At 44.6% G+C, this 25602-nt stretch overlaps 1 protein-coding gene across 2 annotated transcripts in view; it reads left to right on the top strand.

Annotated features, from left to right (window-relative positions):
* LOC149342743 (nuclear cap-binding protein subunit 1-like) overlaps window positions 1–25602 on the top strand; it is a 48376-nt gene that overhangs the window by 6630 nt on the left and 16144 nt on the right. For both annotated transcript variants that reach the window (XM_089545216.1, XM_089545217.1), the window contains 14 exons: window positions 703–774; window positions 845–952; window positions 1127–1174; window positions 2716–2789; window positions 4334–4403; window positions 6591–6806; window positions 9806–9903; window positions 12515–12578; window positions 15094–15204; window positions 18199–18263; window positions 19104–19236; window positions 21086–21194; window positions 22416–22538; window positions 25213–25312. In XM_089545216.1, coding sequence (XP_089401342.1) covers window positions 703–774; window positions 845–952; window positions 1127–1174; window positions 2716–2789; window positions 4334–4403; window positions 6591–6806; window positions 9806–9903; window positions 12515–12578; window positions 15094–15204; window positions 18199–18263; window positions 19104–19236; window positions 21086–21194; window positions 22416–22538; window positions 25213–25312 — 1391 coding nt within the window. The remainder of the gene's footprint in view (window positions 1–702; window positions 775–844; window positions 953–1126; window positions 1175–2715; window positions 2790–4333; window positions 4404–6590; window positions 6807–9805; window positions 9904–12514; window positions 12579–15093; window positions 15205–18198; window positions 18264–19103; window positions 19237–21085; window positions 21195–22415; window positions 22539–25212; window positions 25313–25602) is intronic.

Here is a 25602-nt window from a genome sequence, read left to right as displayed (position 1 = left end):
AAATCTCCTTGACGTCGCCAGATGGCGCCACGTGCCCGGCAGCTACGCGCGCGCTCCTGAAGCATCGGGACCAATCAGCGCCTGCTCACCGGCGTTAGGGGGGCTCCCGGTATTCCGCTAGCAGTAACAAGGTACACGGTATGCTAAAGGTGTCTATTTGCGAGAACTTCGTTGACGACTTCGAGAACGAGATCCATCGTAACGCTGTCAAAACGCCAGTGCAAACGTAAGCGAAGCGACTGTAACGATGGCCGCAATAGCCGATAGATGCCTTCAACGTGCGGCCTGCGGTAGCTTTCGTTTCGGCTGCTGCTAGGGAGCGCTGGCCGCTAGAAATCAGGGAGTCTGTGTTACGTCATGTTTCACGTCACTTAGTCCTGTGTCGTCATAGGAGAATCCCAAGTTTGAATGAGAGTGGTGGGAAAAACTTTTTCAACTTCGAATCCAAATTTCTTAGAAATAAATGCATCTTTCGCTGCCGGCCAAGTGGCAACAAAGCCATGACATGCTGAACTATCGGATTTTGCTATAAAAAAATATTAATAGTGCTCTCCTCACTGTCCCTTTAAGAAGTTGCCGCAATGGAAATTTTCATCTTTGAATGGTTCTTACCAGATGGTCAAATCCTATGTGCCTGTGGCTTGCCATACTGCGTTTGTCTTATTAGATGCGTGCATTGAAATGCCTTTGTGTGCCGTGCAGTTTCTGGAGCTTCTGGTGAAGAGTTACAAGGAACGGCTCAAGGAGTGCAAGTTTGAAGATGCGAGGATCATCGTAAGTTGTGGATTTACCTCCCTTCCCTATTGAAAGCCGTTCTGAAAACAATGCGCTTTCATTGTTCTAGGTACGAGTTTTTGCCGACCTTGTTAACTGCCATGTCATTTCGGTTGGCTCAGTCGTCAGTCTCTTTGAGAGCATGCTGGAGGTCACCCTGGAGGAAAACACACCTCAGGTAAGCCACTCAAACACTGCTTGGCACATCACGACATGCATTGCATTTGGGATGCTCAAGTTGCTCGCCATGGTTGTAGCCACAGGTGAACATTAATTCATTCCTGTGTGCCAACTTGTCAGTCATCATTCTCATTTATTGACTCATTGCCACTTTCTTTTTGGAAAAATGCAGGTTCGCTCAGATTGGTATGTGTATGCTGTGCTGACTGCTTTGCCATGGGTAAGTGTTCTTACAAATTTGTCTACATGTCATTTGGCTGAGTACAAACAGTAAAATTTGGCTTGTGTGAATATTTTGGTTACGGAAGATTTTTCGAAATTGATTTCAACTAAGTTTAGGGCAGTGCTCACTGCTATTGTATAGTATTGTTTGCTGTGTGTGATGCTGAACTGAGAGAATTATGCAGATTATCTGAATATTAACTGGTATTGGTCTTTTAAAGTAATTACTTAAGTTGTGAAAGTGTGTGCCTATGCCACATTTGGAACCTTTCAGAAGTGCAAAATCGAGAAAAGGCTGAGTTTTTACGTGGCTAAGCATGCAGCCTGAATGTCAACAGATGCAATCTCTTATGATTGTGTGACCAACACAGTAATCATTTAAAGCTTTGCGTTGAGTCTACAAAGACATTTGTCCTTCTTTGTAGACTATGTGACTCATTTTATTTTTCTGAAACTTGATTTCTCTGTTCAAAGTTCAAAAATGCATCGTGTCAAAATGACGTATCAAAGGGTACAGTCAGACCTTGTTATAGTGAACAGGTAAAAATTGCAAAACAGTTTGGCATAGCTGAAATTCGAAGAACAAAATTTTATCAAAAAGATATGCAAGAGCAGTGCAATTTACTCAGTGAAGGGATGGCAACTAAGGGGACTAAAGAAACGTGACAGCATTAAAGGCGTTACCCAGAAAATCTAGCGCTGGTGTTGTGGGCGAATAATCACAAGCATGACGAGCAGACTGCCCACCGTAAGTTAATGATTGGTTGCTTGAGAAGAGCAGCCTGGACCACACATGGTCCACAGCATGGAGCACCTGCCATCGATGGGCAGTGACTCATCATTTACATGGTGCTTCACTGCACCAGGAGGGGCATGAGGACTCACAGGGATCTATGAATGCAAAGTAGAGAATGACCTCCTGCGTTAACCCATTACGCTTTCACGTCATGCACTTAAGGTTGATCTTCAGTGTCTCCTTCAATTTTTAGTGCTGTTTTGAGAAGCTGTAAAAGGCCGAGCGCCAGTTAGGTTCTCTTCCCCGCACAGCACTGCAGGCGCTCAATGATGGCAGGCCACGCATCTGCTAGAGTGGCTTCCCAGCGTAACAGCCTGGCTGAGTGAGAAATAGGGCGTCGCAGCAAAAGCTATCGCTGTTTTCACCACCTCCGTGTAGCAGCCAACACAAGCGAAGGATGGTTACTGCAAGGCTACAGCTGTCCACCTCACTGCTTCCCAGGCGCTTTTGATGGGTGTGAGAGACGTGAATGTGGGCTTACTGCCTCGATATCAACCCTCCTATCCCTATTCGTTATATTGAGGTTTGACTGTACATCGAATACTACCTGGGGGTCTGGGGGTGTTTTTTTTTCTTGGGCGCTCCTCTCTCACAACATCTGCTGAGTACATGTCAGCAATGAATGCGTTAAAGTGCATTCTTCTGTACCCATTTTAAGAATTGCGAGTGACGTATTTTGTGCTTCAAAATAATCTTGAACGTGCTGTTCATTCTGTTCATCTTTCACTTGTTTTTTGCTACAGGTTGGACGGGAGCTCTATGAGAAGAAGGACCAAGAACTGGACAGAATCATGCGTCACATTGATGACTATATCAGGTGTGTAGCTTGCTAAGTGTAAAATGTGAAGGAACTTTAGGCTGAAGGTTTATGCAGTCGGCATACTTCGTAGCATTTTAAGCATGAAATAACTGTAGCTCCCATTCTTGGCAAACTAAGGCGAACATTGTCCAGGAACCGTGGTGAAGCTCAAGCCAAACATGAGTGCAAACGTGAAGCAGAACTTATCTCAAACATTGTGAAACTTTACACATCTGACTAGTATCCAGCAGGAAAAAGCTTACCGTAATGTATCCTTGAGCTGGCTTTGAGCCAGGGGCAACACAGGCAGAGCAACCTTGTTTCCTGGTGCCTTAGACAACTCGGGCCATTTCCGCAGCCTCTTGAGTGACGTGTTCAGGAAAAGGGCGTGTTCAGCTGCCAAAGGACCTGGCCAATATCTGGGCGCTCTATCACCGGCTGTCCTGGAATGTGCTATGCCTTTTGTGCAATGCATTTCATGCTTGCTTAAACTCTGGAGGACGAGATAGACTACAGATTTTGCAGAAATAATGTAGTACATTAATTAGTTCAGTACCATTGAAGGATTTCCCTATCTTTTTTTCATTTCCTTCGGCCAAACAGTATTGCACTCCTTTAAGTATAGCATTTTATGTATTATGTTCAATGCAGTGTGATGCTGTTTGGCAAAAAGAAATGAAAAAAGACAAGTAAATGCTTCTGTGGTGCTGCACTAATTTGTGCTCATTATTTTTCTGGAGAAATTTGTTCACCACACTTTAAAAAGCATTTTCTGTCAGCTTATATAAATGGAAGAAATACTAGATTCTACAGCAGGCGCTTGTTTCCTTGGCCCATATTTTAACATAGCATAACGAAAATAATACTTGTGTTCCTTTTTCACCAGTTTGAGGTTTTTTTTTAATGATTATTAAAAGGTTCTTTTGCATTTTTATTATTATTTTTAATTTTTTTTTTCTGAGGGAAAGGGACAGGTTACAGCTCGACCTTCGGACAATTCGGGCATATTTCTCTGGTCCATTGAAGTACAAATTAATGAGGCTTTACTACCCGTCATTGTATTTTAAGTTGCCAGTATGAGCGTCAAATCATGAATTTGATTTTGTCACTCTTTTTGCATGACCACATTGCAAGTAGCGTGTTGTTACTCTGTCTAATCAGTGTACATTCCTGCGCAAGTCTTGTGTACTTTTTTATTTCGTACTGAGTCAGTCTAGTTTTTTTGTATACTTTGGTTGCAAAGACCATGCAATATTAAAAAAAAAAATAATAAGGCCAACAGCATTTGACTATGTTTTTCTGAAGATATTTTTCATACCGAACAGATATTTGAATATTTGAAGGAATTTTTTTTTTCATATTCATATTTGAAAATTTCAATATCCTTACACCCCTATTTAAAATTCATCTCAGAAGAAGTGGGTGTCATTTCTATGCTCATCATGCTGCATTGTTTTAGTTGCACCTGACTACTCAATGCAAGGATTTGGAAGCTCTTACTTGTATCCTTGTTTTATTTAATGGCTTGCCTCACTTCATACCTGGTGTGCATGTGAATGCAGCAAGCGTCAGAAGAGGCATGCCCCAGCACTGCGTGTCTGGCAAGCTGAAGTTCCTCATGCCCAGGAAGAGGTGAGTCGCAGGCCCCACAGTTCCCGCATGCCAGTGTTTTCTGTTTGGATCACCGCTGCTGGTTGCTGAGTCTGTGCCAAGGCCAGTAGCGGTCACCTACCAAACTTAGGATATCGTGTTCCTGGAAAATCCTGTAAGCTGGTGGGGGAATAACAAAGCTCTGTCTTGTTTATTTATTTATACAATACTGCAGGCCGTTAAGGCCCAAGCAGGAGTGGGATAAACATACAGAGAACTCCGACGACCAGCAGAAGACGACGCCAACAGCTGAATTCAGTAGAAGCGATGTGCTAGTAAATACGGAGCGTGAAAATAAAACAAGTCGCAACAAACAACAGACAATAGTTAACGGTCAAGTACTTATTCAGTGGCGGAAAGCACATTTTCTGATACAAACACATGAGGGGGTAGGTTGTTCCATTCTGCTATAGTTCGAGGAAAGAAAGAATATTTAAAGTTATTGGTGCGGGCAACTACTAAGGAAAGCTAGGCATTCTTTTATTCTACTTGGTTGGAATGAAGAAGACTTTGATCAGTGCAATTTCGCCCGGCCACTTTCTGGCTACTCCAGCCTCACTGTTCTGGTGAGGCGGTGGTGCTGGGTTTTGAGTCCCAAATTGGTAGGATGAGTTTGTCTTTTAAAAAAGTGTATTTAAGAAAGTTGCTTAGCTTTCCTGTAGCCCTCTAGCGATGCTCAAGTGAAGGTTTGGTCTTTACTTGCTTGACTTTTTTCTCTTTGGTCTTCCGTCATTTGGCCTGCATGTTTTGCAGATAATCTTAGTATGCTGGCATGGACAGTGTTGTGTTGGTCATTGCATGTGGACAACAGCTGCCATTGTTGCCAACCGTGTGTGCTGATGGGATGTATTATTGACTAGTACGTGTAGAGGCAAGTAGTATAGGGGAGCGGCAGTGCAGCTAGTGCCCTCTTCTTTTTCTCTCTCAGGTTTGGCACAGATCGACATCGGGGGGTATTCTAAGGCACTGCAGCCAATTCAGCCTACCTGATGCTGTAGGAAAATTTGAACCCAGCCATTCTTTGTAAATAGTATAGGGTTATGGCAGCTAACAAGTGACTATTTTATGAATATTCAAGGCTGCACTTCTACAGTAGTAGTGTCTGCAGTGGAGGGGCTAGTGGTTCGAGTGCATTTCAGCCCCCCCTCCCCAGGGAAGTGTAGGGTTTGTCAGGGGATAAAAGCTTTCCCTTGGCCTTCTGTTAGCTAAAATGCTTGGAAAAATGGGCTACTGACTCCCATGTCTGCGCTGCCCTTGCGCCATTAAGGGGGGACATGGGTCTTAGAACATTTTTTTTATTTACAGGCCAAATGCAATGAAACTACACAGACTTATTCAGTTTTTTCTGCTGATTTCAAATATGCAATAAGTTTATTTCTAGGCCGATTAGTTCCTGAGATATTAATATACATCATGCCATTGTCTGCTGAAACAATAGAAAAAAAATGGGCCACCAGAAATTTAATTTTGATATGTCGGTAGATACTACAATGTGTGAGGAATGCAACGCTGGAAGCAGTTTTCAGTTTTTTGTCCGTGTGGACAAATGGGCTTATAGTTAGTTTCATGTGTGTCATGTGTTTTCTGGCACTGTATGTCTGGTTAACTCACTTGAAAACTAACTGTTAAGCCCATTTGTCCACACGGACAAAAAACTGAAAATTGCTTCCAGCATTGCATTCCTCACACATTGTAGTATCTACCCACATATCAAAATTAAATTTCTGGTGGCCTATTTTTTTTCTATTGTTTGAGCAGACAATGGCATGATATATATATTAATATCTCAGGAACTAATTGGCCTAGAAATAAACAAATTGCATATTTAAAATCAGTGGAAAAAAACTGAATAAGTCTGTGCGGTTTCATTGCATTTGGTCTGTAAATAAAAAAAAAAAATGCTCTAAGACCCATGTCCCCCCTTAAATTCAATTCATCAATATCAGTACTCGCGGTAACAGGCATTTTGGACTGTTATTACCAATTCATCAAATTGTATTATCTGGCTTGAAATTGCTGTTAATTTCCTTCTCTTTGTACAGGAGGTCTTTGGGACTTTGACTTGTAAGGAAATTCTGATTCTATATTAGGCTTTGTTGAAGCAAATGCCCCTGTGCCATGCATGGGTGCCGTATTGGTCTGATCGTTCTCTCTCTGTGTGCATTGCAGGGTCTGGACTGCCTCTGGGCGCAGGTGTCGAAGCTGCGTTCGGAGAAGTGGGTGGAGCGCCACCTGGTGCGGCCCTACCTGGCCTTTGATGGGGTCCTGTGCGAGGCCCTGCAGCACAACCTGCCCACTCTGAGCCCGCCACCCCACCAGCCACATTTCTCCTACCCGTTCCCGACCGTCGTGTTCCGCCTCTTCGACTACACAGACTGTCCCGAGGTCGGTTACTAGTGGAGGCTGTGTCCCAACTTTTGGTTTGGTTTATGGGGTTCAACGTCCCAAAGCAACTCAGGCTATGAGGGACGCCGTAGTGGAGGGCTCCGGAAATTTCGACCACCTGGGGTTCTTTAACGTGCACTGGCATCGCACAGTACACGGGCCTCTAGAATTTCGCCTTCATCAAAACCCAACTTTTGAACCGTATATACTAGGCCACTGCCTATAGCCACTGGCCCTGAGCCAGGATTATGAGCTGAGTGTTACCATAATACTGCCTAATGATATCGCCTTCCAAAAGCTGAGAATACTGACTCTTAATTTATTTAGAAATAAAATTTGTGCGCACTTGCACGAATAGCTTTGCATGTGATTAATGTTGTGGAGCAAACATTCAGACACCTGATTTTTTGGACATGGTTGATTATTCTTACTTCTTTTTTTGCGGCACCATGGCATGCCCCATAAAGCCAGTGTATAAGAGCAACCGAAATTTCGAACGCATTGCAACCGATAATTAAATATTTCAGACCTCACTTCTGCACTGAAATATGTACAGTAGAACCATGTTACTTCAAATTCTAAGGGGGTTTGAAAAATTGGAGGGGGCGCTTAGCTTCGCCTTAAGGGTATGACGCAATAGCTAATGGGTTAATGTCCGTATATGGAGAATTGGTCATTTTTCACTTAATTAACGTTCATTGATCCATCGGGGTCCTCATATCGCTCCAGGTGCAATGCGTCACTGCCCTCGATATCACGTGCTGCCAATGATGAGACTTGTGCGATCTATGTTGCTCTTCCCAGCAACCTTTTATGGCCAGTCATTAATTTAACTGCCACCTGCCATGGTGCGCAGTTTGCTCACAATCCAGTGAACAGGTTGCGATGATGCCACAGGGTCATGTGACCTAGATGGCCCACCTACCTCCTGGGTTGCTTTTCCGTGGATTTTTCTTGGACTTTTCACTCGTGGTCAAAGGCGACGCCGGATTTTCTGCGACATGAGCTCCTTAAAGTTATCACGTTAAAACTTGGTCTAATGGATCAGAATTCAGGCTAAAAGTGTCTTAAATGGCACAGCTGATATTCTCTGCAGTGTGACACGTTGTGGACTCGTTGTTGAGAGCTTGTACTGTTTGCGGACATCATCCGCTGCACAAACTTGGAATAGTGATCATAGTTCACATAGCTCACCTTTTCTGAGTCCTTTTGCCCCGAATTAGTGAAGAAGCCGCAGTGAAGTGCTTGGGAGGCATACAGCTTCTGGAGACTGCAAGCAGAAGAAAATGGCACTGCTCTTCAAAACTAGGAGCTCATGCCCATGACCACATTCACCGCAGCCCTGACTTTTCTGTCACAAACCATCAGAACTGGCGTTTTGATTGCAGGCAAAAATGCCTCTCAGTACAAACAAGCCACCGTAGCGTGGATACATGAAACATATTACTAGTTCCAAGGTTGATTCTTGGCTCCACTATCCATAGTCGGTTACAACTTGTGAATGCAGCAGAGGCTTCGCCTCCACGGACTTTCTACTACCTTTCCGGCTCTCCGACAGATGGAAGCGTCTCTTGAACAACTGCTAGGCAGAAAAAGTTCCATGCCTGGAAGGTGCTCATAATGACAAGTGGGAAGTTGCAGAATTTACAGAATGCTTTCATGAGCGTATGTCGTTGGTAACAGAAACACAAAGTTTCGTTCCATAAAAGCTTGGTGTGGAACAGCTGAGCGATCAACTCCTGGCAAAAATCGAACGCGCACGGTTTGCATCATCAGCTGAAATAAAATTAGTTATCTTCAATGGAATTAAAGCTGTTATTTCAACCATTATATCAGAAGTAACAAGACATTGCCAAGTACGCGACATGCTTTAGAGAACTTGACACTTCCGTGTCACTGTGTGCAGTGTCATCGGTGTGAACGCGGGTTATTGGTGACATCGACACGCAGGGCACGCTTACACATGGTGCTAATATAGACTGGCCATGTGTACCCCACCTGGCATCTATAAAAAAAATGGCACGAAATAATAAGCATGGCTGCCCAGTTGTCACTGTCCGCTGAGGCCTCGGTGCACGATGAGACCAGCTAGTGCAGTGTAACACGACGCTAAGCAAGTAGTCAAGGTAACGGCACACTGTGAAGTGTGAGCAGCCATTTTGAAAGAAGTTCACTGGCGTGCAGCGTCACCTCGTGGGGTTGTTGTGATTAGCTGGCAAATGTATGCCACTTTGAGGCGCATTGGAAAGCCGAGCTTCTTCTGCATTTTCAAGTTGTTATAGGGAAAACCAATGCCAGCGAAATGCTTGCTTTGGCCGTTTTTTGATTTTTTGTTACCTTTATTGCCATCTTCTCCTTTTCGTTTTGGGTCCTTCGTACGGCAGGCACAGCGGAATTCTGTAGCAGTATATTTTCTTTCGTGTCTGAAATTTGTCCCAACTCGTGCGTTCGTCTGTAACTTGCCAACAGCAGTACAAACATCTAAAGCTGTATTTATGAAAGCAATCACTGCCCCTCGTCTGTGCACATGACATGCTGTGAGGTTTTGAGTGATGTGACGCTTCAGAATGTGCTCATAACTACTGACCCCCTTCCCCCATTATACTGGTTATATCAGAAGTTGGAACAACTGTCCAGAAGCAACTTATGGACTATGAGGTGTGCCGTAGTTCCTTGCATTTTGTTTTTGCTCATATCATTCATTTTGTTTCCTTTGCACTGTTTTCGTTTGAGTGTCTGCTGTGTTTGCTTTATGATGAGTTGTGTTATATTTTCTTGTTTCATATGACCATTGCTTCACTTGTTTTCTTGTGGCCTACAACTGAATTAGACTGTGAAAGCTTGCAGTATCAATAAAGTAGTCAGATGTTATTAGGACATGTATACTTGGGAGCCAACAAAATTTTGAAACCAAGGAAAGCACAGCAGAATGTTGTTACTTTTTTTATATATACTATATCAAACAAAGGTAACTCTGCTCACTTATTGTGGTTTTTCAGGGCCCTGTATTACCTGGTTCCCACTCCATTGAGCGCTTCTTGGCTGAAGAACAGCTGCGCCAAATTCTTGACCGCAACTATGCTGACCGCAAAGTTTGGTAAGCCGACCGTCTTTTTGTTTCCTGCTTTCTAAATGACAGTTATTGTGCTGAGAGTACCTGCACCAAAAGCTACTTCTTGTTACTGGTAAATTAATAGCATCTATTACTGATTAATATTAATAGCATCCACGTGCTCTAGCACAAGCGCAATTTCGGGGTTGTTCTGATAAGCTGAACTGATTTATACTAGGCTCTTGCATGTTCGTTTTTGTTTGCTGTAATAAGTTCACACAGGTGTTTAGAAAATTTTCTGCTGCTGAAAGTGGTTTTATAAGGAAGACGTTGCTGTCTAACATCAGGTGCCTAAGTCCTTGCAACTCCTTCAGAAATAGATGTAAATTTTCAAAATTATTCACAATTGCTGACAATTTACACCAGAGATATAAGAGAAGTGAATATAAGGTAAAGTGTTGCCTCATAAAATGGGCCAGGTTTTCTTGCACTCAGTTTTGAGTATCAATTTAGAGATTCCAAAGCCAAAGATGCTGACATCTGATTTCAAGGGGCAAAAATGCTTACTTTCATAGTGATTTTGTTACACATTCTAGATACCTTAAATGTTCACAGTGTACTCTATTGTAAGACCAATATGGCCTGCAACACTTACAATGATTAGGGCACTGAGCTACCGAGCTGGAGGTCCAGAGTTCAATCTCGGCTGCAGCTGACGCGTTTTGATGGACGTGAAACACAAAAGGTGCCCAACTGCTGTGCGTGCAATGTAAACGCATATCAAAGATCCCCAGGTGCTCTAAATTAAGCCGGAGCCCTCCATTATGGCATATGTAATAGCTTGTGTATCGCTTCGTCTTGTTAAACCCAACAGTTTACAATTTACAACACCTTGGTCTTCAAGCTTATGAATGCGCTGTGATGCACAACACATAACATGCAGACACACTTCGAGGAGGAGCCATAGTCTGAATGGGTAACGTTTCAGCACTGCTGAGGTTGCACTGCTTCAGGAACTGTTCTTAGGCAATGTATTGCCTACTGTAGGACATGTGTGTGGTAGTACAAGTTTTCACTTGCTAGCAGAGTCTTGCTAATACCGTATAAACGCGTGTAAGGGTCGCACTTTTTTTTTACGTATTCGAGGGCCAATTTCGGGGTGCAGCTTATGCACGCGATGTGTGAAAAACAAAATTCTTATGTAAAAACACAGCGATCAGGAAAAAAATGGCATTTATTCTACGTCCACTCGTCATTCGCGGTCTTCTGACTCCGAGGTTTTGCTGTGCTCTGGTGCACGCATAGAGTTTCCTACTATTACCTAGAGGGAAAGCTGGCAGCTCGTCTATGGGAGTTTGCATGGCGACCCCTCGAGACCACTTCAGCCACCATGGGCGCTCAAAGCATCATGGGGCGGTGAGCTACTTGTTGCGGAACTGCAACTTTTGGCCAAAAAATAATAGAAAAATAAAGCTGTTTGATAACTACAAACGTCCTAACATTCAATATCTTGTCTAATGATTGCAACAAACGAGCAGAAAAGCATTTAAGTGCAAAGTTTGCCCAAAATAAGAGACGACTCGCTCTCCTATTGGCCTAGCAATGAACACTATAAAAACTAATATTTCTTAATTAACAGGCGCACTTTTAAAAGTAAATATGTTTTCAAAAAAGATGTTGTTGCTTAAATACTATAAGAGGTTTTTTAATAGCATTTTGGAAAAGTGAAACCTTTTATTGGCATCGTGTGTCATCGCGTTTTCACTACTATGGGTTTTGCACACTGCGTTCGCGGGAAAGTCGTCTGCGCACACACGAACAGAGTTTTCGGAATGAAACGTCTTAGTAGTGCCACTCCATGTTTCCGAAAAATTACGACTGTGCCGCAACAAGTAGCTCACCGCCCCATGATGCTTTGGGTGTCCATGATGGCTGAAGTGCAGCGCCGCCAGCTTTCCCTCTAGGTAATAGTAAGAAACTCTATGGGTGCACGCTCATCCCACAAGAAGTCGTGCAACATGTCCGCTGTCGACGTGTAGCCATTGTTCCGCACTTCTATCACATAGCAGAGCAGCTCTTCCAGCACAAGCACATCAAGTCATCAGTTCATCGGCTATGAAATCTAATGCTGCTGCGACTTGGGAAAGGGGGCTTTTCAAGTGCGCACTGAAATGCTATTGAGCTTTGCCACCATAAAAGTGTATTGCTGCCGCCGCTAGAAATTAAACATGCACGCATAATCCAGGAAATTGGTTATTGAGGAAAGAAAATGGCACAGTAATTGTCTCACATCTTGGGGCCCACTGTAAGGGTGGTGATGAAGATGGGAGTGAAAGAAGAGAGATTTGCCTTAGTGAAGGGCTTGGGAATAATTTCGACCACCCCGGTATCTTTAACATGCACTGAAATTGAACAGTACACGGGCGCCTTTAGCGTTTCACGTCCATTGGAACGCAACCGCCGCATCCGGGTTCGAGCTCGGGCTCGGCGCAGTAGGTTTGCGGCATCTGGAAAACCTGCCCATTTGTACCTTTATTTGAACCTATTTTATTTCTTGGCTTCTCTTTGGCCTTTGTTTTTTTCTGTCCTATCCTACCACAAGCGGTTTGCATCAAGTTTTGCCATTCATGACTCTCTCTCCCACCCCTTTTGTTAGCGCCGCACAGCTGCTGAGCTTCCAAGGCAAGCTTAAGGTGCCCCTGGAGTACATGATCGTTGAGGTGAGTGAACCTTGGCAGAGAAGCTCTCGAGTCTGGCTGCTTTGATGGGAGGAACATCGGTACAATCTTATGGCTGAAAGTTGAAGAGTGCTTGCTAGGCTGTGCGGTGTCATATAGAGGCGTGTGGCTTAGCACTGCACAGTAATGACTCTTCTCAGCATTTGGTAGCACAGGTCACTCCTTGGTTTTAGACATGCGTTCGTATTTTGAGTGCTGCCCTTTTGTGTTCCCCTGTGGCACCACCATGTGGTTGCCACAAGAAACAAAACTGGTGACAGCATAGCGGACAGCTTTGAGAATGCGCCACATGTGGGAGTGGTTATTGGTGTGTAGGTAGAAAGAACAAGAATATTGGCAAGTGTAGCTGTTATTATGAGACGCTTTGCTAAAGCTGCAGAGCACCCTCTATGACAATTCTCAGATATTCATGGTGCACTCAGTGAATCAGTCACGACTAGGTTTATATACAGTGAAATTTCAATGATATGAATCTCACAGGGTCCCAACAAATACTGTATAATCTCATGTAAGAGCCACCTCTGTGTATGTGCTGCGCCCCCTGTTTTGGACTAGGTAAGTAAGAAAAGTATGGTTATAAGTTGTTTCTTTTTATTTGTGTAGGGGCCACACCTTCAAAATTCACGCCTGAATTAAAAAATGTGTGGCCTTTACATGAGTTTATACAGTATTCGCATCATCCAAAACAAGCAAAATCCGCATGTAGAAGCTCAGGAACTGCATTCTCAGAGACTTTTTTGCAGCTGACGAGATTTATTTGTGACCACACACACCACAGATTTCGTTAGGAAAAATCTTACTGGTTCCCCGCAGCTTCCACTTTTTCCATTACCTCTAATTCTAGTTCACTTTAGTCTGTGGTCTCCGGGGTGCAGACTACTTGTGGCGTGCTCTGTGTGCGGCAGTGTTGCAAAATTTAACAATAAAGGATTTCTCACAGTCAAAAATTGATGCCATTTCAGAACTTTTCTTATTCTTGGGAAAAGCCTAAGGTTTGCGAAGGCATTTTTTTTTAATGTATTTTTGCTTCGAATACCAAGCGACATTTTTGATACCTTACATGGTTTGGAAGTTTTTCCTTGGTACCGTGTTGATTATTTTTAACCAGAAATATTTTTAACATGTTCTTTGTTTTCTTTCTTTCATGCACCATAGCCTATGTAAAAAATTTTGCCTCTGCACCTTGGAGCTTTTTGAGCAAAAAATTTCAAAGTTCCAATTTTTTTAATGCTTTTATGTGAGGTATATTCTGTGTTATCACCGAATCTGACATAAAATGTTTTCCGACAGCCTCTACAATCCTCTGGCCTTCTGTAATAACCAATAAAAGTATTTAGCTATCCAAAAAAACTTATATGAAAAATGTTGTTCAGTGCACCCTCTACCAGTTAAATCGAAAAATAAAAGTGCCATCAAGATGCGAAAATATTTTTTAAAAATATTAAGCCGGTAAGTGCAATCTTTAAAGGGATACTGAAGCAAAATCTTAAAATTGAACGAAAACGCTGAAAATACATTCTCGGAATGGGATTACGCCGAAATCCAGTCGTCACTGCGCATATTTTTCAGCGGATGGTTTTATTTTCGATGTTTCATGAGCGCGTACCAAGCCCTCCCGTCGGCGCGAGGTGAGGAGCGTGACGTCATGGCACCCTCCCGCGGCGACAAATATGGCGGCGTCCATCGATGCATGAAGCCTCGCTTCGAACTGGTTTCGTCGTTGTTACTGCTTTCTTCAACGCATTCAGTGGCTATAAATAGGCCACCGGTCTTTCGCTTCGTCTCCTGTCGCCCATAAGAAAATGTAGGAGTAATAAATTTGCTTTATTTTCGATTTAGAGTGACGATTCTGCCCCCTTATGGCTAAGAGGGGCGTCGGTTTGTTGACAACAATGGTTCCCCACGTAACCACCAGATGGCACCACCAGTCTAAATATCGTCATGCCTCTGTTTTGAAAGTAAGAATGTTAGAAATGGCGTAAAGTCTGGGAAAATAGCTGCATTTAGCGGACGTAAGCGTGCATACGGTTATGGTATGTTGACAGCATCGATTAACAACTTGACATATCTGTGTGCGCCGTGAGCAGACGACAACCGCGAGTAGCGATGGCAATCGCGCTCCTGCGGGTATAGTGGGCGCGCGGGTGTAATGACGTCAAGTCGTAGCTTCCACAGGCGGCCGCCAGGTGCAACGATACGGCAATAAATCGCGAAAAAAAATGTGTTATCCGCCTTTTTCGCTAAAATGCTTGTCGCATTTATCAATTTTAGCAGTCAAGCTCTTGTTTACATGTAAAAGAGCAGCTCCAAAAGTTTGGTTCAGTATCCCTTTAAGTGTGGGGAAACCTGCGACATTTATTCCAGTGAAATCCATCATGGTTGAGGAAACGCTGAATCACTTGGCACGGAATGACCCGCCTTATAAAAACTCATCTTTTGCTTGGAGTTCTTTGTAAGTGAATCAGAGAATGTCCTCTCTTTTGTCGCCACGTCACAGGTGATCTTCGGTGAGCTACTACGGCTTCCCACCTCCAGGCACTTGGAGATTTGCTACGGCTCGCTTCTGCTGGAGTTGTGCAAGCTACAACCGAGCACAATGCCCCAAGTGGTATCCTTTTGAAAGAAAGCAGGAAGTGCCTGCAGCTCTTGCCGGTGTGACATCCACTGAGAGGGTGACTGTAAACAAATATCATTTCAAAGTGGATGCCTGTACAGCATCATGAGATGCTTCAGGAAAGATTAGCTTGCTTGAATGGATCTACGTGCTGGTGAGTTGGTAGGAATTGGACTGAGTGAAGTGCAAGTTATTAGCTTGGGTTTCATCCAGCCTTCACTTCTTGTACGAGCCGCCACGGTGGCTCAGTGGTTATGGTGCTCGGCTGCTGACCCGAAAGACGCGGGTTCGATCCCGCCACCGCCACCGCGAAGGGTGAAAGCGGCAAGACGCGTTGATTAGTTGACTGCTTAACTAATACCTCATTCCGATTGCAGTTAGGTCCCTCGTTGCATCATTAATGAAAGGGTTCGCTGGTATAACTAACTTATAATAACTTTTGGATATAATATGCGTCAGTGCCGCCATGGTGGCTCAGTGGTTATGGTGCTCGGCTGCTGATCCGAAAGACGCGGGTTCGATCCCGCCACCGCCACCGCGAAGGGTGAAAGCGGCAAGACGCGTTGATTAGTTGACTGCTTAACTAATACCTCATTCCAATTACAGTTAGGTCCCTCGTTGCATCATTAATGAAAGGGTTCGCTGGTATAACTAACTTATAATAACTTTTGGATATAATATGCGTCAGTGCCGCCATGGTGGCTCAGTGGTTATGGTGCTCGGCTGCTGACCCGAAGGACGCGGGTTCGATCTCTGCCGCGGCGGTTGAATTTCTTTGGAGGAGAAATTCCAGAGGCCCGTGTACTGTGCGATGTCAGTGCACGTTAAAGAACCCCAGGTGGTCGAAATTTCCGGAGCCCTCCACTACGGCGTCTCTCATAGTCGCTTTGGGACGTTAAACCCCATAAACCAAACCAAACCACTTCTTGTACGAGGTGGTGTCAGAAAGTTTCGAGACTAGCTCTGTTTACAAGGAAGGGCTTTATTTATCTGCATTTACCCCCTCGCACAGCAGTACAATGCTCCCAGTGTTTCTGCCACTGTTGGAATGTGCCCTCGAAGTCTTCTTTTTGAAGTCCTGGGTCGGAAGTCGGGGGACAAACTTGGCAGCAACACGGTGCATGTTCAAATTACGTGTGAGGATTGCCAGGACTGTTCGGTATGACACCTCGTAGATGGCAGCAGTGTTGTGGATTTTTGTCCGGCAATCCTTATGCACAAGTTGCTGAATGGTTTCGACTTTTCCAAGGATTGAACATGAAGGTCTTCCTGACCTCTTGTCGTCTTCCAGCGATGTTCTGCCGTACTTGAACCACGCGTCCCACTCAAAATACCTTGCATGACCCATTGTAGTGTTGCCGTAAACTTGCCGAATCATGCCAGACGTCTATGTGGGAGATTTGCCCACTCTCATACAGAATTTCATGTTCACTCTTTGTTCTAACATGCTCTTCATAATGAAATTGTAGACGTGATAATACACGTGGTCAGGATAGCAACAGTTGCACAGTTCCCGATATAGATTGGACATCTCTTTTGACACACTGGCTTATGAAGGTGGGTGCTTTCTGTGGCTGTGTATGCAGCCCTGTGCTTCCCTCTGTTAGCATGTTACAAAACTTGTCCCAAAACTTTTTTATACCACCTCTTAGTGTGGGCATCTGCTTCATCTGCCACATAATAATTTGTGGCTAAAGTTGTTGTGCTTACAGTGGAACCTCGATTATACGTCCCCCGGTCATGCGACGACCCGCATTTTACGACGAATTTGTGCGGTCCCGGCAAAACCCCCATAGAGACAATGCATTAAAAACCTCGGTTATACGACGCAAATTTTAGAAGGACCCCGCTTGTACGACGGCTGGCTCGTACCGTCCGTCAAAAAAGGTCGTCAGCAAACGCAGGCCGGGATGTACCATATTTTCGCGATTCTAAGCACCCCCCCTATTTTCGGAAAAAAATTTCTGAAAAAAAAAAAAACTTTGCATGCGAATCTAAGCACCCCCGTTTTTGCGCGGAAGAGAGCGTTGCCGAGGCCGCCAAGTGTACTTGCTCTCTTTTTCGTCGAGCCTGTGCAGTCGGAGTCCCAAGGAGGCGCGGCCTGCGTGTTGTCGTTGTGACTGAGAGAAGGATGAAAAGGAAAGCGCACGGGCCCGCCTACTGGCGTGAGCCAAGCCACCACCGCTGCCGAGGAGAGTTAAAAGATCAGAGGAAAGATAAAGAGAAAAGATAAGACGCGGGTCCCAGCAACAGATGCGTCTGCAGGAGCCGACGCTGATGAAAAAACAGATAAGCGGGCGAGGCCGCGCTCGCCCAAGCGAGGACAGCGGCGTCCACGGCGCTTTTTGTAATGGAAGTAATGGATGCTTGTGCCCCACGATAAAACTTCCGAAGTGGACAACGATGCAGAGGTTTGCGCTCCCATTCCTAGTTACGCGGACGTGTTGCAGAGCGCCGACAACATCCGGCGCTTTGCTTGCGCGCGCGACGATGTTGGCGACCTACTGCCCAACGTGGCAGCCCTTGAAAAAAGTTGATGCGCCGAGGTTGGGCAAAGGTGCAAAAAAAAAATTACCGATTTTTTTTAAACGGTAATAAAGATTTTTTTGCAAATCTGTTTCAAACAAATGCTGGGTTTTGTCTTTTTTAATCTGATTGGCGTACTTGCCACGGGCTTGAAGCCGGTCAACAGTTTTCGGCGCAAGGCCGAGCGCCACTGGCCGCATTCTTTGATTTTCGATTATACGACACCCGGATTATACGACGGTTTCGCGCGGTCCCCTGAACGTCGTATAATCGAGGTTCCACTGTATTTGGAGCAGTCATTGGCTTTGCATTGCATGGCTAGTCGCCCACCTTTAACAACCTCCTCTTTCTCAAGCTGTTTCGTTCATTTCCGAGAAGGACGATGGTTTTGTGTGCAGTGTGTGTGCTCTGTGTCTTGTCCATTGTGAGATTTTATTTGCACTTAACGCTATTGGCATTCAGCTTGCACAGGCTGTCGAGCTTCTTTATGAGCAGTTGGACACAATGAATACTGACTGCTTAGACAGGTGAGCCAGTTTTTGATGCTTCCCTTACTTCCCAGGCATGTTGCAAGAGGCCTCTCTTTCACCGTGAACAAGCCTTTGTTCCATAGCACATAGTGTTCAGAACGCAAGCAAATATGGAATGAGGGCAGTGCCTGCTATGAAGGGTTGTTGATGTTTACGGTTCGCGGCTGATGCTGGGCAAATGAAGAAATAGTTTGGACATTGCGGAGTTTGCTACCAAATGTTTGCTGACACTTGAACATGTTGAAAAGTAACAGGCGAAGTGGCTTGGTGAGCATGCTTTGCATTCTACTGTGCCTCATGTGTAGCCCAAATTTATATGTTCTTTTTCTTTCCTGGGGTAATGTGGGCTCCTTTTAGGAATGTTTGTGCTGTTTGCTACCGTCCTTTGCATTTTTAACTGGGCACGCTGAGCTGGCAGTCAACTTTTAACAGTGTTGGCCCTGATATGGGAATCTAATGTACTAAAAATGCCTGAGGAAACCTCATAGCTTTTTAGCAAAGCAGGTGATGCTCAGGAGAGAAGAACTGTGCACATCAGGGGAACATACGTTGGAGAGGGTTAGAAAAAGAAAGAAAAATAACAGTGCCCTGCCCACATCGCCTATTGTCATGATGGGCTCGTCAGGAGCACATCAAGGATCAGCCTCTTCTGGATTCTATTGTGCACAAGGCAGGAGTAGCTCTGAGATCAACTCAGCTGGAAGTGCACATGTGCATGCACACAGTACAGCATGGTGTGTACACCAGTCAGTTAGTACGTGATAGAGTTTGGCTTCTGTAAGTTGCTTTTTTTAGGCGGGCAAACAAGGATTTGTTCATTCTCGTTGCCTCCTGCAGGTTCTGCAGCTGGTTTGCCTATCATCTGAGCAACTTCCAGTTTCGGTGGACATGGGACGACTGGGCTGATGCCGTCTCTCTGGATCTTCTTCACCCCAAAGCTGTGTTCTTGAGACAGGCACTGCATCGTTGCCTCAGGCAAGGAGTTTGGAACCTCTTAGCACCTGCTGAATTTGAAGTGGTATACAGATAAGATGACATCAGCTTCAAACAAAGGGGTAGCTCTAATGTACAGTATTGTATGCTCATTTCTTGATGCAAGCATAGGTAGAAATGTGCACCAGCTTTGACTTTTCTTCGTTGAGTATTGATGAGGGTGGCGAAGTGAAAGGTTCTTGCAATAGACTTTTATTAATTAAGACCTGCTTTATTTGAACTGACAGTTTTGTCTTGTCAGTATCAGGGATATTTAAAATGCTCCTCCTAATTTTAACTGACAAGGGAAGGAAAAAGAGGGGCTCTTTATGACATACAGTAATCCCTCGTTATAACGAAGTCAGCGGGACGGCGGAAAAATTCGTTATAAGCGATAATTCGATATAAGCGACCGCTCGGAAAAAAACTGGAACAGTTGAGATTTAATTGCGCCACAACTGCGAGGAAGCTGGCGGATGACGCCGCGCGGCATCCGCCAGCTGCGGCGGTTGCTAGGCAACGGCTCAAGGTCGGTCTCTGTGCCTCCTCGGAGCACTGCCACAGCGAAATCGCAAGTTCATGGCCAATGTAGCTTTCGCTACAAAATTTTCTCGTAGCACATTTTTTACTTCTACCACCGACTCAGTAATGGTCAGCGAACCTCAAAGGTGATACAGTTTTCAAATTTCTTATACCAGAGTTTATTATCTATATCAAGAACAAGCTTTAGCTCATTTTTGTGATCCAGACGGGATCCAGGCTGACCGACAGGCCGGCAGTTTCGGCTTACTTCACGTTCGCACAAGAAAAATACAAAGCAGCCACGCTACCATAAAGTCTGCCTCCTAGATTCGAGCAACGACAGCATGCCTGTGCAAGAGTGGAGCTTTCGGCAACGACGCCGCCTGCAGGAACGCCGGGTGACTGCGCGCTGCTCCCTGACTGCCCTGGTCGCCGCTAAGCCTAGCCGGTTTCGCATCGATGCTGCAGCTGTTAGCGCTTCGGGACTGGCCAGCACTCAAATAAAGGCGCTATACTTGGCATCCCTTTACTGTCAACCAGTCCCATAATAAAAGGTACGTTAGATTTCTGCGACGCCTTCAGCAACGGAGCTAGCAGACGGCAGGCAAACCGTACCAAGTAGCAGCAGCACCAAAGCGGCTATTGGATGAAATTTGCTTGTATCGCAGTTATCACCTCTACCCCCAAAGCTTGCTATGAACTGAACAAACAATACTATCGCGTTTTCAAACGCCGGCGGCCGGCATCAAGGCTGGCAGGCCACGGCTGGTCTTCGACGCGAGCGAGCGCGTCGAGACCGGCCGCGGGCGGCCCGTTGTTGACATATATTTGGCACTGCTTGCGCAAAGGGTCGCCGCCACGGCGGCGATGCCTCCGCTCGCCACTTCGCTCTAAGCGGGTCAAGCTCTTCGTGCGCTTCGAGTAATGCGGCTTAAAATGCATGCGTTTGGGTCGGGACCGGAAGAAATTTCGAATAAAGCGATATTTCGAGTAAAGCGATTTCGTTATAACGAGGGATTACTGTACATGACGGAAGCCAACAGTCAGCGAAGCCAAGGAGCGAAGGGGCTGTTTTTTTTTTTTGTGCATAATTTGTGTTGTTCATCATTTGTGATGTTAATTTTAACTGCACATAATCGTGAAGGATCGAGATAGGAGTGTGACTGTTGCAGGCCTCTCCTACATTCATTGTTCTGTAGTTGGTCTTGAAAACAGATTTTGATTTTTTTGGCTTGCCTACAAGCTGGCAAATCCTAGTGGAACTAGTGTTGACGGGCACTGCTTTATTGTGTGTCTAAAATTCCTGAAAATATTTTTCATCCGACATCAGGTTGTCCTATCACCAGCGTGTGGTGGAACTTGTGCCCCCTTCGTTTGCCCCCTTCCTGCCTGCAAAGCCAGTTCCCGACTACCGCTACGACAAGGAAGGAGCAGGTGATTATCAATCTCAGAATGCTGCAACACAACTCCGCCTCTTGACTGGTGTGAGCACATTAGTGCATGTAAACATCAACCTCATGCCAGGTATCATTATATATTTGGCTTACTAGTTGTCGCCATGCTGATTTTTTTATAGCTGCTAAAGATGGGGATAGCTGTTTCTACTTAATAAACTGCCAACCTGCTTGCTCTAATATTTTATTTTGTGCCGATTTTTATCTATTGTCACGTTGACTAGTTGCACCTCCAGATGAAAATCAGTTTATATGAAAGCTGTAAGCTGCCAGAAGCTTCAATGAAAAAAGCCCTTGGAAGAGATTGACTAAGGATCAGCACCTGCTTTTTCCAAATTTCCAAACAGAAAATGCTTAGTGCCGTAGAAGAACGAGGGGCAGACCACACATTGCTAGGGAGGCAGCACTTAGTGTTTTAAAGCGCAGCTTACTTGGCTGTAGCTGAAATCAAACCAGATAGCCCGTGGCATGCCCATTGTGCCATGGCTGTGTCGTGAATGCAAGTAGAAAGCTGTTGCATTGTTGCACCGTGCTATTAGAGGAGGTACTGTTCCTTTTTTTTTTAGAGAGCCAATAAAAGTAGCATAAAATTGGTTAATTAGGAAATGAACCTGAAATTAACTAATAATAAACAGTGCAATGCTTCACCTACGTGTGCTATCTTGCAGCACATGCTTGAAAACCGGTTCATCTCGCACTCACTTTCAGAAAGGTGGCTGCCTGCTTTGCAGATCTGGCAAGATGCTGCCCGCTGTATGTTTAGCATTGCAAACTGTGTTGTTGGCAGTGTTACCAGTAAAAGGGCGCTGCATTTAGAGCTGATGGAAGGCAGCAACATCAACGGGATATGTTTGAGGGATCGGCTGCATTCATACAGTGAGAGTGGCACACCAGTGGCAAGTGCTATATGTAAAGGATGTTTCCACTGACCACTTTGTTTGTGGAAGCATTTGTGGCAGCCCATAGCGTCCGGGTTAGCAGACTACAAAAGCAAGAAGTTGGGATGAAAAAGATTTGTTACAACTTTACTTGAAGGGGGGAAGTGGGGGGGGTGGTCTTGCATGAATGGAGAAGGTGCATTGTGTTGTATAGAAAGTTACAATTGGATTGCCTCAATATCCGGTATGTCATGCCACTGCCAGAACTGGCAGAGGGTGGTAACGAAACAAAATTGATTCTTACACTTCTTATGGCTACACAGACAGCCTACCAGGAGCGGCGGTGGCAGCTCGCCTCAGCAGCTGCATTCGTAACAAGTGCACCCCAGAGGAAGCCCTCGAAGTGCTTGCTGAGTTACCCAACCCTCTTCAGGAGGACGATGTCAGTAAGTCCATTGAACATCGGAAAAAGCCTGCATTCGTGCAGGTTGCTTGTAAAAATTTTGTTTCCACACATGTTGCATGTTACTATTAAAGGGGCTGCGAAACACTGCTTGGGGGGGATACCGGCTATACTTCAGGTGGATTCTTTATGTCACACAGATGCTGACTAAAAAAGAATTACAGGAATCGATGCACAGGAACGGGAGTTACTCAATGAAGAAATTTCAAAATACAAGCAAACAAAACGCTGCCCTCAACTCGATTTTGGTGGGACTTCCCACTCCTATTTCGCTCTCCCAATGACGGCACCTTGCGCAACCAATCAAAACAGCCTGCCAGAGCGCGTCGCGGAAGTTTCCACTCCAAGGTTGCCTGCTCTCTGTAACTCGTTCTTGCTGAGACTGGCAGCGTCGTTTCCATGCCAGAGCCCCTGGTGGCGTATTTTTATTTTGCTTGCTTTGCAGGGCTTTTATCTAAGACAAACAAGTTGTTTTTGTTGATCTAATATAAAACGCAGACAGGTGACAGAATATGTGTCTATTTATTCACACAATTTGCAGTATATTTACTGTTTGTCCAATCATCAAGCTCGCGCCAGGTGATGTCATATCCGCTGCTAAGACCCGCCATCAGAGCCATGAATTTGTTTTTGGGAGGACATTAAAATATTAAAATACAGAATATACGCGGTATTACCGACGCTAATAGCACCATTATAACTCACTGTATGCGATCAACGGGCAAAACAGTCAACTAAGATTGTGTTTCTGGGCCCCTTTAAGGTGAAGGTTGCACAAATACAGGACGATCCACAGTGAAGAGACATAGAGACACACACAGGCGCTTCCTTCACCTTAACCTTCCTTCACCTGCGCAACCTTCACCTTAACAGTAACATGTACCAACTAGGCCCAACCGAAGTTTTAATGTTGCATGTTGCAGAAGTTTTGCATGTTGCAAGCTGTGTTAAAAAAAAGGATAAACACCTGCCGGACAGCTGTAAAGAAAGACAAGAAATTAAACTTTTTGCATATAACCAATCTGTCGGTGCCTTTGTTCGCTGGTGTTGCCGTGGCACTTGTCATGCTCTGGCTGTTATTATAGTTTAGTCTCACTTTTATACTAGGTGTCCCAACTAACTTTAGCCAAAGATTAAAAATATACCGAGGCACAGTAGGTGGAGGCAACTTCAACCATGCTGTAGACCATTATATGGGGTTATTCAGAGTATTCTTGTATGTTGTTGTTCAATTGAATAATTATTTTAAATAAGCTGAAAAAATTTAACTTTATAGTTTTTGCATTTCGGAGCACCTATGACCGGACCACGTTCTGTGTAGAGAACAGTGGGTGCGCCAGTTGCTGGTAGTTATATGCATACCAAAGCGAAGCAGCATTCCTAGTCATTGGTTGGGTGTTTCGTTTGTCATTGTGGAGTAAAATTGCCACTTTCAGGAGCACAGCACTGTGTTGGAATGCAGAGACGACATATGCGAGGTACCAGACGCAAAACGCTGTCCGCTAAATGTAGCACAGCGTAGGGTTTCAGCCTGTGTATAGCTGCGGTTAACTAGCGCACCCGGTGTTATTTCTGCACTGAGCGTGGCGAGGTCACAAGTGTTACTTTCAGTTTTGGTGGCAGCGCTCCCTTGATTGTTTCTGCCTCGTCACATTCATGGCACTATCGAACCTGGCTACGTTCGTGGATTCCGCATTTGAGAGTGCGCTTACATGGCCAAATGGGATTTTTTACATATTTCAGGCGCTTTCAATTACTTTTTTTACATTATTTCATTATTTAGTTGAACAAAATACAGAAATACTGAGTGATTACATACAATGGTCAGCAACATTGTTGAACTTGCCTGCAACAGTCTTGCCTCAATATATTTTTAATCTTTTTTCTAAACTAAGTTGGGACACCTGGTATAAGGTAAACTGCATTTTGAAAGAAAAAAGCTGGATAAGACCTAGTGTGACGGCCGCCTATAAGCATAATAATATGTGACAGACTTTTGGGAATCAGGCAGCTTTTGCTTTGAAGAGTAGTGTTTCTCTGACTGTTGACAACCGTCTCTGGACCAAATGCCTATGTGAGTGTTTGCCTTATTCCTTTTAAAGTGAAAGCTCTGCTCCTCGGGGTACAACTTCCAGTTTCAATGTAGATGAGAGAATGACCTTCAGTGGTCAATCCGAACTTAACTGCGTGGTGGTATGGCCTAAGCTATGGTATTATGACCACGTGATCATATGACTATGACCATTGGGTACCTGACCTTGACCTTTGATTTGAGACAGTGGAGACCATGCTTAACAGAGCTTTCGTTCGTACAACTTCGTGTTGTAATGACATTCTGCTGTTTCAGTCTTCCATACAGAGCGATGCAGCCAAGACTCCACATTGTTCTTGCTGCATCTCTAATTCCATCTGGTGTCTTGCAAACTTTTAGTGGCCATTGAATTTGAATGTATAGTGAGGCTGTAGGTGAGCTTCGTGTGTTTGATACCTGTCAGGTTTAATAATCATTGAAACTTCCTGTGCCAAAGGGACACAGAACAGTGCCTGTTTGTGATAAATACGTCTGTGGTGTAGTGACATGTTTCCTGGCGCTGTTTGAGTGCTTGCTGTCGCACCAGGGTTCAAATGGGGCTGTTGTTTCCATATTGTGGTTGCAGTGGAGCCTGCGCACAACCCCCTCAAGATCCAAGTTTTTGTGGAGACTTTGCTGTTCATAGCAAGCAAATCTTTCTCTCATTCCTTCGCAGGCATTGCCAAGTAAGTATTGCTGTTCTTTTTTCGATTCTTGCTTTCACCATTTGTGTGGAGGCGAATTTTAAAATTCTTCGTTTCTCTACGCATATATTTTGCTGACGATTTGGAGAAAATGGATAAGCAACTCTTCTCATACATGCTATGTAGCATACCGAACAACTGGTTTCTGAGTTGAGCCGTTTGTTCTTGCATGTAGATTTTGTGAACTTGATGTCATATCTGACCAGCCCTCTATATTTGTAGTGAATTTCAGTTCACTGCAGCTTGGTGAAATATAAAACGGACAAGTCTGT

Source organism: Amblyomma mixtum, chromosome 5 (assembly GCF_055824585.1).
Source record: "Amblyomma mixtum isolate Tamu chromosome 5, ASM5582458v1, whole genome shotgun sequence".
In the NCBI taxonomy this organism is placed as follows: Eukaryota; Metazoa; Arthropoda; class Arachnida; order Ixodida; family Ixodidae; genus Amblyomma; species Amblyomma mixtum.
The sequence above is the reverse complement of the archived record's forward strand: the minus strand, read 5'-3'. Positions and strand labels throughout refer to the sequence as shown.